Below are 16,417 nucleotides of genomic sequence, written 5' to 3' on the forward strand. Positions count from 1 at the left end.
AACTGATGACTGTCACCATGACCACTGCTGGGTGCAAAGAGCATTATCTCCTGTCTCTTTATCAGTACAGCTACGCCACCCAGTCACTGTTGTCCAGCCGAGGGAGCAAAGGCTCAGCTCTGATGAGTGATGACTGAGTTACACTTAAACCCAGGACTGTGTGTGATTCAACGACAACTCTGCTGCATTGCTCAGTTCTCCATTTACGTCACTTTCTCTTTTGATCCAGGGTCTCTCCGTGTATTCCAGGCTGGCCTGGAAATTGCGATCTTCCCATCTTAGCCTTCCAAACACGGGGATAACGGGTTTTCACTACCATGTTTGGTTGTTACTTCTTAGAATTAAAAAAATTGTTATTATTACTAGCATTTATGTATATGTTCATGTATGATTTGTGGGCATGCACGTGCCACAGTCGGAGGATGATTTTGTGGGGTTGTTCGTCTCCTTCTACCACGAGAGTTCTGTGGCTGAGCTCAGTTTATCAGGCGGGTGTGGTTAACGCTTGTACCCACTGAGCTATATTGCTGGCTCTGGTTATCACTTCCTACAGCCTAGTGAATGAATGCTACAAGGTAGTGTAAATACCAAGAAAGGAAAGCCCACAGGAACAAAGCCCCTCGAACCTAAGTAAGGCAGAAACTATAGCTGTGTGCAGCCCCTTACCATGTAATAGCCCGGCAGCAGCTTCTGCAGGAACTCGGCTTCCTTATGCTGAACAGTTTTGATGATAAATTCATCATCGCTGGTCAAGAAAAACAAGGACCCACTGGCTCCAGGATTGGACAGTTCTATCAGCGGCTCACTGCAGATAGAGTACTGAAAAAAAAAAACACAAAAAGCATGGTATGCATGCATGCATGCATGCATATACTTATTTATGTATTCACAGTGCTGAACTGAACCCAGGACCTTGTCAGGCTTGGTATGTGTTCTCCAATGAGCCACAATGCCCATTCTAAGCAAACATTTAAAGTAATCTTTTGGCGCCAGGGAGGAGGTGACCAGATAAAGTGTTTGCCAGCATGGAGATCTGTATTCGGATCACCAGCAGCCATGTATAAAACTGGGTGTATACACATGTAATTCTGGTGCTGGCATGACTGATACAGGAAGATAGATCCCTGGAGCTCCAAAGCCAACTAGTAATGAATGCCAGTTTAGTGAGAGGTCTTTTCTCAAAATAAGATGACGAATGAACAGTACAGGAAAACATCTGACTTGACCCTTGCTTATACACACACACACACACACACACACACACACACACACACACACACACACACACACACGACTGCACATACAAAGGTGCACACAAGAACATGTACACATGGATGTATTAAACACACACAATTCAAAGTGTACACTTTTTGAGATAGGGTCTCTCAATGTAGGCCAAAATGATCTCAAATTGGTCATCCTCCTGCTTCCTCTTTCTTACAATGGGATTAGAGGCTGGTGCCACCATGCATCATTAAAGTTTTAATGCTTTAAATGTGTGCATGTATGTGTGCATGTGCATGTCAGTCAGAGAACAAGCTTGGGTGACATCCTCAAACCCTGCCCAGTCCTTTCGAGAGAGTCTTGCATTGGCCTGAAGCTTATTATTTAATGAATTAAATAATCAGGCTAGACGAGCTGGCTAGTAAGACCCAGTGGTTCCCTGTCTTTCCTCCCTCAATGCTGAGATTATAAGAGTATGTTCCTATTCTTGACATTTTAAAGGGGGTTTTGGGAGTTGAACTCAGGTCCCCATGCTTTTGAGGCAAGCACTTAGTGACTGAGCCATCATTTTAGTCTAACTAAAGTGCTCTTAGTGTCCCTGATGTGTCCATGGACGATGTCAAGGTAATACCCATTTGGCCTCTTTGAAAAGTTTCAAAAGATTTATTTACTTTTATTTTATGTGCATGGGTTTTTTTTGCTTGCACATACATTGTGTATTGTGTGCATGAAATGGCCACATAAGTCAAAAGACAGCATTAGATCCCCGGGAACTGGATGGTTACCTAACAAGTGGACACTGGGAATTGAACCTGGTCCTCTGCAAGAACAAGTGCTCGTAACCTTTGAGCCACAGTTTCAGACCCCTTGGCCTTTTTGAAGGAGTAAATACTGTCTATGAGCGTTATAAGGAGGCTCCAAGTAAACTCAATAGTGCTCAATAGGGGATTTTTACTTATTTTCCTAATTCCATGATGGGAAAGATGCATACATCCTCCATGCCTAGTGCCACGTGACAGAATCAGGAATCACCATTTCTGTCTTGTGAGATAGTTAAACAGGAATGCAGCAGAAGGGGCTTCGTTTACAGCAAGCCCATGTGAAGGCCCAGCTGAAGCCTCGGTGCCCATGAATATGCATCATTTCAACACCGAACCTCTGTCTTCTCTTTCCTCTGCTCTCCCAGGGGACACTGTCTACCCTCGCTGCTTCAACAGATGATGTGACATCTGCAGCTCAGGAATCCAGGGCTCCAACTGTGTCTAACATTGTGCCTGATATCTCTACTTGGTTACAACACACTACTTTACAGGTGACAAACATGCAATCATATTTATTCCAAGGCTATGACTAAATTACATGGCTTTGCTGGGCACATGCCTTTCATCCCTGCAGTGATAGATAGGTGGACCTCTGAGTTCAAGGCAAGCCTGGTCTACATAGTGAGTTGTAATAAATTGAAAGACTATGTTTCAAAAAAACCCCAAAAAACCCCAGAACAAACAAATAAACAAACAAAAAACTCAAGCAAGCAAACAAACAAATTATATGGCTTTTGTTGTTGTAATGGGAAGAATTTTTTTACCTTAGCAGATCCAGCCATGAATTCTCACCACAGCCAGAATACGAGTGTGGTGAGAAGGGCCGTAATCCAGTCTCTATTTCTCCCTTTCAGCCAGGCAGGAGTACTTTGGCAGAACTTCCCCCCATCCCTTCCGCCCCCCCCCCCACACGGCAGAAAATTGTGTCTCTAAATCATCTGGCCTCTATCTTCTGTCTTTTCTTTATTTCCTTATCTTCAAGGGTGAAACACTATTTGTCTAGTTCTCCAAGCCAGAACCTTGGTGATGAGTCTTGACACTACGTAGTTCCTCGTTTGGATCTCCGCTGAAAACCAGGGGTCTTTCTGACCTTGACCTTTACTGAAGCTTCCCATGGCTCCTTACTGTATTGTATTCATGACTACAAATGACCCCAGGCTGTCGTGCTCACCAGTTCTTCCCCGAAGGTCTACTCTTACCTTCTCAAAGGTGACAGTGACTCTCACTTTGTATTTCTGCAGCAACGGAGGTGGAAACTGAGTAGAATGCAACACTAGGTTATGTACATGAGCTGCATTCTCAGCCTGAGACAAGGGTCTGGCTTCCTGCATAAGGATAACTAGATTCTTTTTCAGATTTTATTTTACTTTTATTTTCCGTGTATGAGAGTTTTGCCTCAGTGTATGGCTGTGCACCACATACATGCAGTACCTGTGGAGGCCAGATAGGTTATTGGCGATTGCTGTTACAGAAGGCTTCGAATGAAGATCCAAGTGGGTGGTCAGCCCTGTTTTTCAAGCGCAACCTGTGCTCTTAACCACTGAGCTATCTTTCTAGGCCCTAGATAACCAGTTTTCTCAACATGACTTATAGAAAAGATAGCATTTTTCTTATTGTGTATTCTTGACCCTGTTGTTGAAAATCTTTTGGCAGTGGATGTAAGGACTTATTTCTGATCTCTGTCAACTTATTGCACTGGTTTGTGAATCTGCTTCTCTTTCCCAGAACCACTTTGTTCTGTCTAATATGGTGTCATAACACAAGGGAACCATACCTTTGAAGATGCTAAAAACAAGGTTGAAAACTCCTCATAGCTTTTCGTGAATATCTAGTTTCCCATCACAGAAAAGGAAAGCAGATGGTGGGGTGGGGTGGGGTGGGAGTGTTTGGAGGGAGAGACAGAGTCACAGACACAGACACAGACACAGACATAAAAAGAGACAGAGACAAAGATTAAATGAAATGACTGGAAATGACTAAAGGCAATTTGTAGATGTCACCTTTTATATTTTCTTGTTCTGACAGCGTCATGGACAAAAAATCCCACATTCATGCAAGAAGAGAAAGAAGCAAGTGTTTATTTCTAATCCTTTAGCAACTCCCATATTTCACCTCCTCTCCACTGGCTTTTTATTTTTTATGATAAAAGGTCTTGTTATATAGCCAAGGCTGGCCTTTGAAGTCACAACCATCCTTCCTCAGCCTTCCCCATGCTGGCCACACTACCTGGCCTAGCTTTGACTAAACATCAAAAAGCCTAAATCCCCACCTGCCCGCTGAGAAGCTGGGAAAACAAAAACAGCCACTGGACTGTGGGCAAGACATTTCTTTAGCCAAGAGGAAGCAGAGGGCCCCACCTAGATACACGTGCAAAGTGTTCACGTGGATGGAGGAGGAGGCAGCAGATAGGGCATGAGTGGATTATCTGATGTTTGTAAACTGTGGTTCTCCCAGTCATAAGTTACATGACAATGAGTGACTAAGCTGGAGGCTTAGGAAAACTCCCCTTTAAAATAGTCATAAAAATATCATTGGGCGCTGTTACAGGCCTTTAATCACAGCACTTAGGAGTTAGAGGCAGGTAGGTGGGTCTCTGTGAGTTCAAGGCAAGTCTGGTCTACATTGCAAACTCAGTGAGACCTCCTCCATACATATTCATATATATTATATAATATAATATGATATATCTATATGATATATGGCATGTGTGATATATTGAATATGACACATACACATTATATATGCATATATACACATACACACACACACACACACACACACACACACACACACACACATATATATATATGAAAGTAGCTAAAAGACTTTTAAGGTGAATGCCCTTGAGACCCCAGTCTGAATAACTTATTATAATCATTTAAAATTATTGTTACATGAAGATATGTAGGTGGATGTGACACCCAGGCTTCAGTGCTCACTTTCTCAGGTAAGAAGGAGCTATCTCTACCCAGCATGGACCGAGTGCACTCTTGAGACCCTACCGTGAGATGTTGTCTCTAATACAATGAGGACATCCTGACAGAAGCAAGAAAAAGGTTGAGTCTATTATGGGATCACGAATATAAGACCCCAATGCAGATTCCAGGCTCTCATAAAAAAAATGAAGTCAGACCCCACCCAGACTCTCTAATTACCGACTTTATCCACTGCAACTCAATTGCCCATAGAATCTTCCCATGAGTAGAAGTAAAAATTATGAGATCACAAAATAAAGGAAAGGGCAAGCAAAGGAATCCTGGGGCGATTTAAGAAAAATCTGTCTAGAAGCATTTACATGACCTGTACAAGCTCAACTGAAAAAAATCCTAGCATAGCCCAGGGAGAGGGGCAAGGAGTCCTCACCACCCACTAACTAAGAAGCTATTGGCATGTGATGGCTGCTGGGAGAGGGACATTCATTTTTCTTTTATGTGACCCCTGGTAGATCAACCACATTACAGGGTGACTCCACTCCAAAGAGTAGTTGGGCAGTACAAACTAAAGTCAATGGGGAGGGGGACTCAGATTGGGTGAATAGGAAGGGGAGGGTAGTACTTATGGGAGGAGTTGGGGGAGGAAGTGTATATATTTACATTGTATGAAATCCACAAAAAAATATCATTTAATCAAGAGAGAAAATTCTGTCTGAAAAACCCTAGATTCAGACTTAAATATCTCTCCCAATAAAGTCTCAAGCTTCTCTATTAGCACTGACCTATTCTGGGGATGGCTTGATCAGTTATTTGTCCAGTACTCTTTGTATGTAATTTATAAAAGACTATCAACAGTCAAGTGTTTGGTAACATTCTGAATTAACATTATGAATAGCACACCATCAGTGTCACTTACAAGTGACTGAGATTATGATATTAGACAGGAATATGATTTCCACTCCAGAGCCCTAGAGCTTCATTACCATGTTCTTGGCAACTTCTCAAGGCTGATTTTAATGGACAAACAAAAAGAATTGAATCAAGTCTCCATGTGCATGCCTGAGCTCCCGAAAGCTGCTCAAATGTATGCATCTTCTCACTTCGACCTTCTGCAAGGCCTCCCTGCTATACCCACTGGAAAGAAAGCGTATCCCATTGGGGCTCTGCCAATGCAAACTGACAATGTAGACTTGGAACCACGTGCACAGATGAACTCGCCTACTAGTTCCCTGACGGTGTACAGCACTCACTCTGCTTTTGCCTCTACTGCTGTAGACAAGCCTAAAAATTCCTTGGAGGAACTCCTATGAGTTTCATTGGGTTTGTGAATACCTGGAGGGGAAGGAAAGAGCAAACAGCTTGTAGCTGCCGAGATGAATAAGCCTGGGGACTCTTGGGTGGGAGATGCTTGTCTAGGAACAAATAAGGAAGACTCCACAGTGCTACACACTTGGGAAGCACTTCCCCTGGCTGCCTCCCAGTCCAAATTTTACATGCTCAGACCTGAAACATGTAATCAACAAGCACACGGCGAATTTTAATGAAACCGAGAACTTAAGACACAATAATTCTGGCAGAAATCCAGACATCACAGTACACAATTAACAGGGATGCAATTTCAGATTTATCTATGCATCTGGCAATCACTCACTAATGGTGTCTTCTCTCTTCCCCCGCTAATGGCTACATATCTTCACAGTGTGGGTTTCAACAGCCCTACCTGACAGACGCCAGGGCTTGGTATTTGTGTCGCACCCCCTGTTTCTTCACAGAGACCTTTTTGAGACATACCCATTCATCTTGTGTGCTTTACTTGAGCTTAACTGATGCAAGATGTCCCTCACGAGATGGATTGGACGTCTTAAGGCTGTGCTCTTCAGAATGAACAATCACCATGGGGTGGGTGAAGAGTGGCTACCTGCAGAGCACACTTGATGTCTGTGACTTGGTGGGGGAGAAGTGTGAGAGAAGTGGAGAGGGTCTCTAGAACATCTGGGGACCGGGTAGGCAGATGAGGATCTTTTTATTGGTTTAGTCTGCAAAGCTCCTTTGTAAGTTCTCCTACTCTACGAAAAAGACTTTTTCGTGGGGGCTTAAGGAATCAGTAAGGAGAAGCAACTGTGTGTGATCAGAAATGACTAGAGTGAGCTTGCTGGGCTGTGAAGCCATGGACGCAGTAGGACCATGACGAGCAGTCATCTTGACACATCATACTTGTATTAGCAGTGCTGTGTACTGTTGTGGTATCTCCTTGGCTGATCAGAAGTTTAACGATATCCAGAAGGAAAGGCTATTAGTTTTTAGTGTATGCCACAAGGGAGGAGAGTGGTCTTGCCTTTTTCATTATGAAGCCTTACTATGTTCTCCTGAGAGATAGCAGCCCTCAATGAAACCCAACGATCTTCCTTTCTCCAGAACAGGCCTGTGTGCTTGTGTAGGGAGTGTTGGAGACAGGCACCAGTATTTTAGAGGGAGAGGGAGGTAAAAAGAGCCTCAGTGGCCAGGACACTCAGAAGCCTGCTACATCATCATCACTGTTCTGTAGAGACTTACTTGTGCATCCTATGTGACTGGAAAAAAATTAAGACTTTCTGGGCCCTTGACACAAACCTGTTCATCTGAGTCTGGCTTCCTGGAACCCATGTAAAAGCCAGATGCAGAGTGGTCTCTCTGAAATCCCAGAACCTTCAAGGAGACTTGACACAGAGGCAGGGAGATCGCAGTTCCTAGGCCAACTAGTTCAGTTTGACTAGTGGCAAACAAGGAAAGACCCTTTCTCTCCATTCAAAGTTGTTCTGACTGCTACACAGATAATGTGACATGCGCATGGCCTCACACAGATATACAGGTGTGCAACCACACACACACACACACACACACACACACACACACACACACACACACACACACACACACACGAAACAGCAATTATTATTTTCTTAAGTACCACCTAAAGAGATGGGCTTACATTAGCACGGAATAGATACTAGTTTTAAATTTTACTCTTTATACTTTAATTGTAAGATACATTGAAAACATTCTCTATCAGTGACAAATGCTGCTGTACCATGTGGTTGAGTCAGTAGTGACGGGGACAGGTGACAGTATTTCAGAGGGACAGACAGTGAGACAAAAAAGAGCCACGGGAACCTGTAAAGGCTTTGAAAAGCAGTACACTAGGATCTTACCAGAATCTTACTGAGCGATTCCCATCCAGAACGGGAAAAGTGAGCATTCCATCTTTCTATGGCTTCTTTAAAGACAACTTTTAAAAAACCACAAGGTACTTAAAGTGATTAAATTATGAGGTAAACCACCCCTCTCAACAAAAATTGTGTGGTGGCCTTCTGAATAGGAATGAGATAAACCAGAGGGTTACAAGGGCACATCACACATAGGCTGATGTGTCTGTGCGTCCTGTAGTGCCGGAGGGAGGACAGAGAGGACAGACGGTAGAGTGCACATGTGAAAATATGTTTAAAAAGAGACTTCAGAGCTGGGTGGTGGTGACACATGTCTTTAGTCCCAGCACTTTGAAGACAGAAGTAGGTCAACCTCTGAGTTCATGGCCAAGGTGGTCTACAGATTGAGTTCCAGGACAGCCAGGCTATATAAAGAAACCATGTCTTGAAAAATAAACACACACACACACACACACACACACACACAGAAAGAGAGACAGAGACAGAGACAGAGAGACAGACTATAGGAGGAGACATGGAGAATAAAACTATCCAGCTTCTTTTGAATAACATCTGAAATTACAGATAAGGTAAAATTGTGGGCCAAGGTAGGTCTGAGATAAGACAATAAAATAGAGGACATTTGAACAGAATCTAATCAGTAAAACTCACAAGTCTTTTAAATTAATTATAAGGTATCTGTTGGGATAATTACCTGAAGCGGTAATGTCACAGTTATTTAAAAATTAACCACCACAGCAGATTTTATAACTATCTGTTATGAGCTGTGGCATCAAATTGCTTTTTTGAAGCCAAATATGTAAACACTATAAAACTTGGAACGTCCGCTATGTTCCCGAGGTTTCTGAGACAGGCACTTGTCACCGCTGCTGTTCAAGATAGCATTGTGCATTCCACAGAAAGGAAAACGATAGGCTCTTACCAAGTAATCGTCGGGCTTGATACCAAAGAGTTCTCGGAAGTAGCGGAAAGCCAGCGGAGCGTAGGTCTTAAACCTGAAGTCTGGGTAGTGATGTGCTGGGGTCAGATTGCTCCCTTCGCTGAAGTTCAGATATCCACGGAGGAGACAGAGACAAGGAACATTAGCGGACAGTTCTGATTTCAAAGTCTATCTCTATTAGTCTTGGGCCAATTTTATCTCTAGGAAAACAACACCCTCTGCTCCTGAGGGTCTTAAGACTCCCTTCACAATGGCCAATGGCCCTGGTGTTCAGATAACTGACAGGGTGAGAGACCACTCCATGTAGGCACTCCGTGCTTATCACAGCATGTGGTAGTCATTTGTCCTCCCTCCGCTCTTCCCTACTTGGAAAATTATCAATCTTTTCTAGTGAAATCGCATTATAATGTTTTAATAAGACCTGGAGCTTAGTGCGGACTAGTTAAAGTAATTCTCAGCCATGATTTTTGGATCTTGGATAAATATCTGTAGCCAGGAACATTTGAAATAATTATAAAAAATTTATTTATTTTTATTATGTTGTGTATGGGTGTTTTGCTAGAATGTACATGTGTGCGTCACATGTGTGAAGAACCCTCAGAGACCAGTCGGGGATGTCGGATGCCCTGGAGATAATGAGTTGTGAGGTGCCAGGGGGGTTCTGGGAATCAAACCATGTCCTCCGGAAGAGCAGCCAGGTTCTTAACTACTGAACCATTGCTCCCCACCTCATGTGAAATAATTCAATAATATCCTATGATCTTGAGCAGTGGTTCTCAAACTTCTTAATACTGCAACCCTTTAATACAGTTATTCATGTTTTGGTGACCTTAACCATGAAATTATTGCTACTTCATAACTGTAATTTTGCTACTGTTCTGAATCATAATGTAAATATCTGATACGCAGATGGTGTTAGGCAACCCTGTAAAAGAGATCTTTGATGCCCTCTCATAAGGTTACCCATAGGTTGAGAATCACCAATTAGAGCAAAATCTGTCAATTTTCATCTTAGCATGGTCCAGAAGCCAACAGCTCATGAACATTCTTTGTGGTTTAAAAAAAGAAAATTTATTATCATTATGGTTGTGTGCACACAAATCATGTGTATATGTGTGTACATGGGCCACAGCATGTACATCAGGTCAGACAACAACTTTGTGAAGTCAGGCTCTTTTCTTCCAATTTTAGGTGTATTTAAGGGATCAAGCTCATGGTGACAGGCTTGTGCACAAACACCTTTACCAAGGAAACCATCTTGCCAGGCCCTCCCTTTGGGGTTTGGAAACAAGTCATTCACTTTGAAACTCAAGCTGGCCTGAAACTCTCTATGTCGACCAAGCTGCCCTGAACCCATGGTCCTCTTGCCTTAGCGTCTTCAGTGCTGAGATTACAGGGTGTGTGTGTGTGTGTGTGTGTGTGTGTGTGTGTGTGTGTGTGTGACCATGTTTAACTTGTAAGTGGTTGTCTCCCCTCAGCAAGCATGTCTGAATGCTCTAATCATGTGTGATGACCTGCCAACACAGTCAAGCCTTTCCTCAGCCCACGTTTTGCAACTCATGACAGGAAATGCACTCATCTGTTGGTCTCCTGGGATGACTTCAGGATTGATGGGACATGTAATAATTTTAAATGTCAGCCTGGTAGAAATAAGAGTTAAAAGCAAACGGAGTCAGTGTGAACTCTGACCTCCTCCTTCTCTGTCGTGAGCAAGTAGAAACAGTGGCACTGCTTGCTTGGAAGGAGGCTTTCCATGGGCTCAGGGTCTGGCCTACTCTTTATTTCTCAGGCTCCTAGCTTGCTGCTTTCTAGCTCATACCATGAAAGCTATTCACCCTATTAGGGGCAGATTTCCTTTAACAGGCAAAGCTAAGACGAAACACCCATGTTCCTTTCATCGGTTTGGCTGGGAACTCCAAGCAGTAAGCTGGATGCTGCGCTTACAGGGCTGCGTTAATTCACTTTGCTTCTGGTGGCTCTGAGCTTCTTGTGTTGCTCACCTTGGCTTCCACCAATTATAAGACATCTCCTATGGAACAGTTCCTTCATTACTGTGCTCAGGTCCCACATGGTATCAAACGATAGTCTTAGGTATCCTTGGAGACAAGACAGGCAGACAGACAGACAGACACACTGTTCCCTTTAAAAATATATTTCTGTGCTATGTGTGGTACTTGTGAGTATGGGTGTGTACACATGCAAGTGAGTGTATGTACGCGCGCGCGCATGTGTGTGTGTGTGTGTGTGCGCGCGCGTGCGTGCATGTGGAGATCAAAGGCTCACTGCTCTCCCCTTTATTTGATACAAGGCCACTGTGTCTCTAATCACAGGCTACTGTGTTCGGCCATTCATGAGGATGGAATGATGTCTCAGCTTTTGAAGCATAGCTGCCAGACTAGAGCTTTATCAGCGACACCATTTCCTAGGAGAGAAGAAAGGGGCAGCACCGATTTCTTATGGGCAAAGAGGCCAGACAGACATCTCCAGAGCTGTGTGGCTGTAGGACAGAGGAGAGCACAGCTTCGGGACCTTCACACTGGGCTCACGTCCTGGTTTTACCATTGACATGGGACTTAAGTGATTCAAGATCTTAGGTTATTAATTACCTCATATGCCAATGGGCTTTTTTCTTTTTTTTGGTAATTATGAAGGTTATTAAAAGTAAGCTAGCCAGTATGGTGGCACACACCTTTAATCCCAGCACTCCAGAAGCAAATGCAGGCAGGTCATCATGAGTTCAAGGCCAACCTGGTCTAAATAGTCAATTCCAGGGCAGCTAGAAGTACACAGTGAGACCATGTCTCAAAAAATTAAGGTTAAGCTAATATTGCATATTGTATATTAATATTATACATTTCCACTACATGAACAAGGCCATGCTTGGTTTATAGCTGGTATGTAAAGTTTGCCTTTAATTGTCGCCTCGCGTTCATGGTCACATGGTATAAATGCTCTAAAACATCTTCCTTCTTTCTCTGACCCATGGTGGAAACTCATCATGGTGCCGAATCTTCACGGTTCTTTTGCTTATCCACTTTGATTTTGGACAACCATGTTATCGGAGACTGGACAGGGACTGTTATACCTTCCTTAAAGAATGTCCAGGCTTTTGCCCATCTACAAAATGAAATGAATCTGCAGAATAAATATGTGATATCTAAAAATAGCTCTGGACGATTTCAAAATAATAAAAGAGGAACACAATGCATTTGGTTGCCAAGGGAAACCAATTCTGTTGCTTCAGCATGGAAATAAACTAAAACAGCTTTTTAAGGGCTGGATTGATGGCTCGGTGGTTAAAAACATGAGGTGCTCTTGCAGGAATCCAGGTCCGATTTCTAATACCAACATGATGGCTCACAACCATCTCTAACACAAGCTTCAAGGCACCTGACGTCCCCTTCTCCAGCCTCTGAGGGCATCAGGCACACCAGCAGTGCACAGACATATAGTAGGAAAAATGTGGACATGTGAAAAACTGTTAAAAAATAAATTAAACAGTGTGTCACATCAGACAATTATTTCTCCAGGACTAAGATAAGCTGATGCTTTAGAGACACCAGAGACCTCAGAATGGTTCAGTTGCATACAACCTGAGCCTACCCTCACCCACGTGCTGGGATGAGCTCAGAAATGTGGGTATAGGGAGAACCATTTGATAGAGTCACAGATACACACATATATACCACCAATGTGTGAACTGCTGTTTGTTTGTTTGTTTTTTCAGGACAGGGTCTCTCTGCATAGCTTTGACTGTCCTAGAATACACTCTGTAGACCAGGCTGGCCTCCAACTCAGAGATCCACCCATCTCTGCCTTCCAATACTGGGATTAAAGGTGTGTGCCACTACACCTGGCTATGAACTGCTACTATATTTATGTGTGTGTGTGTGTGTGTGTGTGTGTAGCTTATGTTATGTACATATATGTATGTATATAATGTATATATACAACTGTGAAATCACAGTCACAATCAAGATTCTCAATGTATCTATCACTTTGTGGAAAACGCTGGCTATTGTAATAATTAGGGTGTTACTCTTGGTAGGACGCACCATCCCACCCAAGGAGTCATCTAATCTAAAACGCCTGTCATGAGAAACCTGTGAGAAACCTTTGCTAAGCTCATAAAGAAATTGGATCCAGGGAGAGAACGCAGGGAAAAGTAACAAATTCATCTGTCTTTGGGTAAATGTATCGGAGATGCACAATGGATGTTCAATGTTTAATTTTATATAGACTTTTTGTTAAAAAGAATAAACAACCATACTATAATGTTGCAATGGCATTTAAAAGCTGCAGGTCTTTAAAGTGGTTTGTATTAAATGTGGTATGTATTAAATGTGGCACAGATTTCTCTGAGTTAAGGGATGACCGGTTAGCCTGCTTCCCCCGTGGCGTGTCTGGTCTGCTGTTTGTGGGGACAATAATGTAAGGAACGAAGACGAAAGTCTAGGTATTTACAACTTTAGCTTGAAAGGTGAAAAAGTCATCATTTTCTTTTCCTCGTGAAGATGCTAACAGCTTATAACAAATTCTCCAAGAGCAAAAGGGGCAAGCATACAGCTGGGCCTCTGCAGGGTACTTTTTGGGACCACAGATTCAACCAGTTATGGATCAAAGCAGTGTTCAAAGATCCCATCTGTACTGAACCAACTAGCTGTCTTTTCTTGTCATTATTCCCTGAGCTGCACAGAAAGCAACTACTCACGGTGTAGTAGGGCACCCCAGTAATCTAGAGAGTCTGTGAATAAGGGGTAGAGCTGGGCTTGCTGACAAGCCTAAAGACCTGAGTTCAATTCCCCAAATCTACGTGGTAGAAAGACAGAACCGATTTCTCCATGGTGGATACAAACGTATTCATACTCAATAAGAAAGTATATAGGAGAGTGTGTGCAGGTCATATACCGTTTTGTGTGTGTGTGTGTGTGTGTGTGTGTGTGTGTGTGTGTGTGTGTGTGACCTCAGCATTTATGGATTTCCTGATGCTTGGGGATGCTGGAGCACACACCCAGGGGGCACTGAGGGCTGATTATTGTCAGGAGCTGCCTTTAGGCGCCTGACTGATGAGACCAAGCCCAGTCATAAACAGCAAAGTGGCTCATTCTGAAGACCTGTGTCTGAAAAGCCAGTCCTCACAGTCATAAAGACAAAGTGAGCATCCCCGAGAAGCACCTCTTTATTTACAGCTCATTTTCTTTGAAAAATCTTACAGTTATGGTGACATTTTAACTGACCAAAGAATATTTTTCTACAATAGTGGAATTGACCTTAATATTTTTACTCATTAGGGCAACAGTAGATACAACACAGAGTTGCAGCTCCATCATTGTTGTCCATCTCCACACGTACTTTTTTTTTTTCCGGAGCTGAGGACCAAACCCAGGGCCTTGCGCTTGCTAGGCAAGCACTCTACCACTGAGCTAAATTCCCAACCCCCCACATGTACTCTTTTAAAAATATTTCTGTTCCATTTATTTTGTGCATATTCATCCATATGCGTGCACGCATGCCACAGTGTGAGGGTAGGTCAGAGAACAACTTGTGAATTTCCCTTCCTCCCGTGTGAGTCCTGGGGAATCACACTCAGCCAGTCAGGCTTGAAGGCAGGTGAGTTACCCACTCAGCCATCTCACAAGCCCATCTATTTGATTTTAAGCAGTTTCTGTTCTTTCTTCCCCAGACTGATAAATGTATGAATAACTTTGGTGGTTTTTATTTTATTTTATATTTTATTTTTGCAAACATCGTGTTAAAATGGCGGCGTTATCTCAATTAGTTTTTTCCTGGAGAAAATTTAAGTCAAAATTATCACAAAATACAAAACATAATGGCTTAATTCAGATGCAAGGGGATTTGTGGTCCCTCCTGCTCATTCTTTAATTAATCACTTATCTTTAAAAAGATTTATTTGTTTTGATTTTATGTGTATGAGTGTTTGCCTGTATGCATGTGTGTGTGTGATGTATATGCTGGTGCCCCTGAAGGCCAAAAGCAGATGTAGAATCTCCTGGAACTAGAGTTTTATTTAGATGGTATGACCAGTCATATTGGTGCTGGCAACCAAATACAGGTCCTCTGCAAGAGTAGCCGGTTATTTTTTTTTGAAACAGGGTTTCTCCGTGTAGTCCTGGTTGCCCTGGAACTTGCTCTGTATGCCAGGCTGGCTTTGAACTCAGATCCATCTGCCTCTGCCCTCTGAGTGATGGCATCAAATGCTGCCACCCCAGCCCACCCTAAGCAGTGGGTGCTCTTAACAACTCTAAGCCTTCTCTCCAGCCTCAGCTCATTCTTTAACATTGGGCATAGCAAAAATCTTGGCAATGGTGCTGATCTATGGGAAGCCTTCTTTTTCAAACCACGTGGCAGGTTTTACTCGGAGACTTCTTTAACACCACCCACCAGATCCAATGATCCTTCTCCATATAGTTTACCAGGCACACACACCACAACTAATTACAGCTGGCCCAGGGATGTCAGTCACCATCACCACAGAAAACATAGGGCCATTCTCAGGCAACAGGCAGCAATGCCAAGGTGGGCCCCACCTATACACCCACCAGTATATGTAGAAGTATTTTTATCCCACGTGCAGGGTCAAAAAACAATATGCTTCAAGAGAAGGATGTTAGTGAAGTTTCATCTCAAAGTGATGAAATGTTCTTACCTGGGGAGGAACACACTTTCCACCACGTAAAAGTCTTGCATGAGGACATCGCGTTCTGGCTTGGAAGTGAGATTACCCACTGTGTATCCTATTCCCAGCTGAATGGCACCTTTAATAGCTGATGATGCAGTCTGCGGAAGAAACACAGGGTGCCATGTTAGCTTTGGGGGCTTTGTTCAAGGTGACAGGCAGCGAACTGGAGGGCGAAGCTTCTTTCTCCTTCTTGTTCCCAAATGGCAGGAAGCTGGGGCTTAGAATCTATTAAGATCCTTCTCCTTGGGTGACCTCTCACACTGACTGTGAAATGTCCCCATAGGCTCACGCATTTGATCACTTCCTCAGCTGCAGTTTTGGGAGGATGGAGAACCTTTGGAAGATGGGCTCTCGCTGGTGACATAGGCCATCGGGAAGCTCATATTCTGGTTCTGTCTCAGGTCCCTTTTTCTGTGTCTATCTCGCGTAGAGGAAGAGGTCCAGTGTATCCAGTGACACACACCCACTCCTCCATTCCCTCACAGCCTTGATGACCGAGTCCTCTGAAACCAGGGGCCGTAATGAGCGTTCCTCTCTTAAGTTGCCCAGGCCAGGTCATGACGCACCATGAGATCATTTTTGTATGTGTGACATCT

General features: G+C 43.4%; 1 protein-coding gene across 1 annotated transcript in view; it reads right to left on the reverse strand.

Moving 5' to 3' along the window:
- Pip5k1b (phosphatidylinositol-4-phosphate 5-kinase type 1 beta) overlaps positions 1–16,417 on the reverse strand; it is a 274,296-nt gene that overhangs the window by 106,745 nt on the left and 151,134 nt on the right. Inside the window, exons 4-6 of the mRNA XM_032891738.1 lie at positions 15,789–15,919; positions 9,104–9,221; positions 667–819 (exon numbers count right to left, since the gene is read on the reverse strand). Coding sequence (XP_032747629.1) covers positions 667–819; positions 9,104–9,221; positions 15,789–15,919 — 402 coding nt within the window. The remainder of the gene's footprint in view (positions 1–666; positions 820–9,103; positions 9,222–15,788; positions 15,920–16,417) is intronic.

Source organism: Rattus rattus, chromosome 2 (genome assembly GCF_011064425.1).
Source record: "Rattus rattus isolate New Zealand chromosome 2, Rrattus_CSIRO_v1, whole genome shotgun sequence".
Classification (NCBI taxonomy): Eukaryota; Metazoa; Chordata; class Mammalia; order Rodentia; family Muridae; genus Rattus; species Rattus rattus.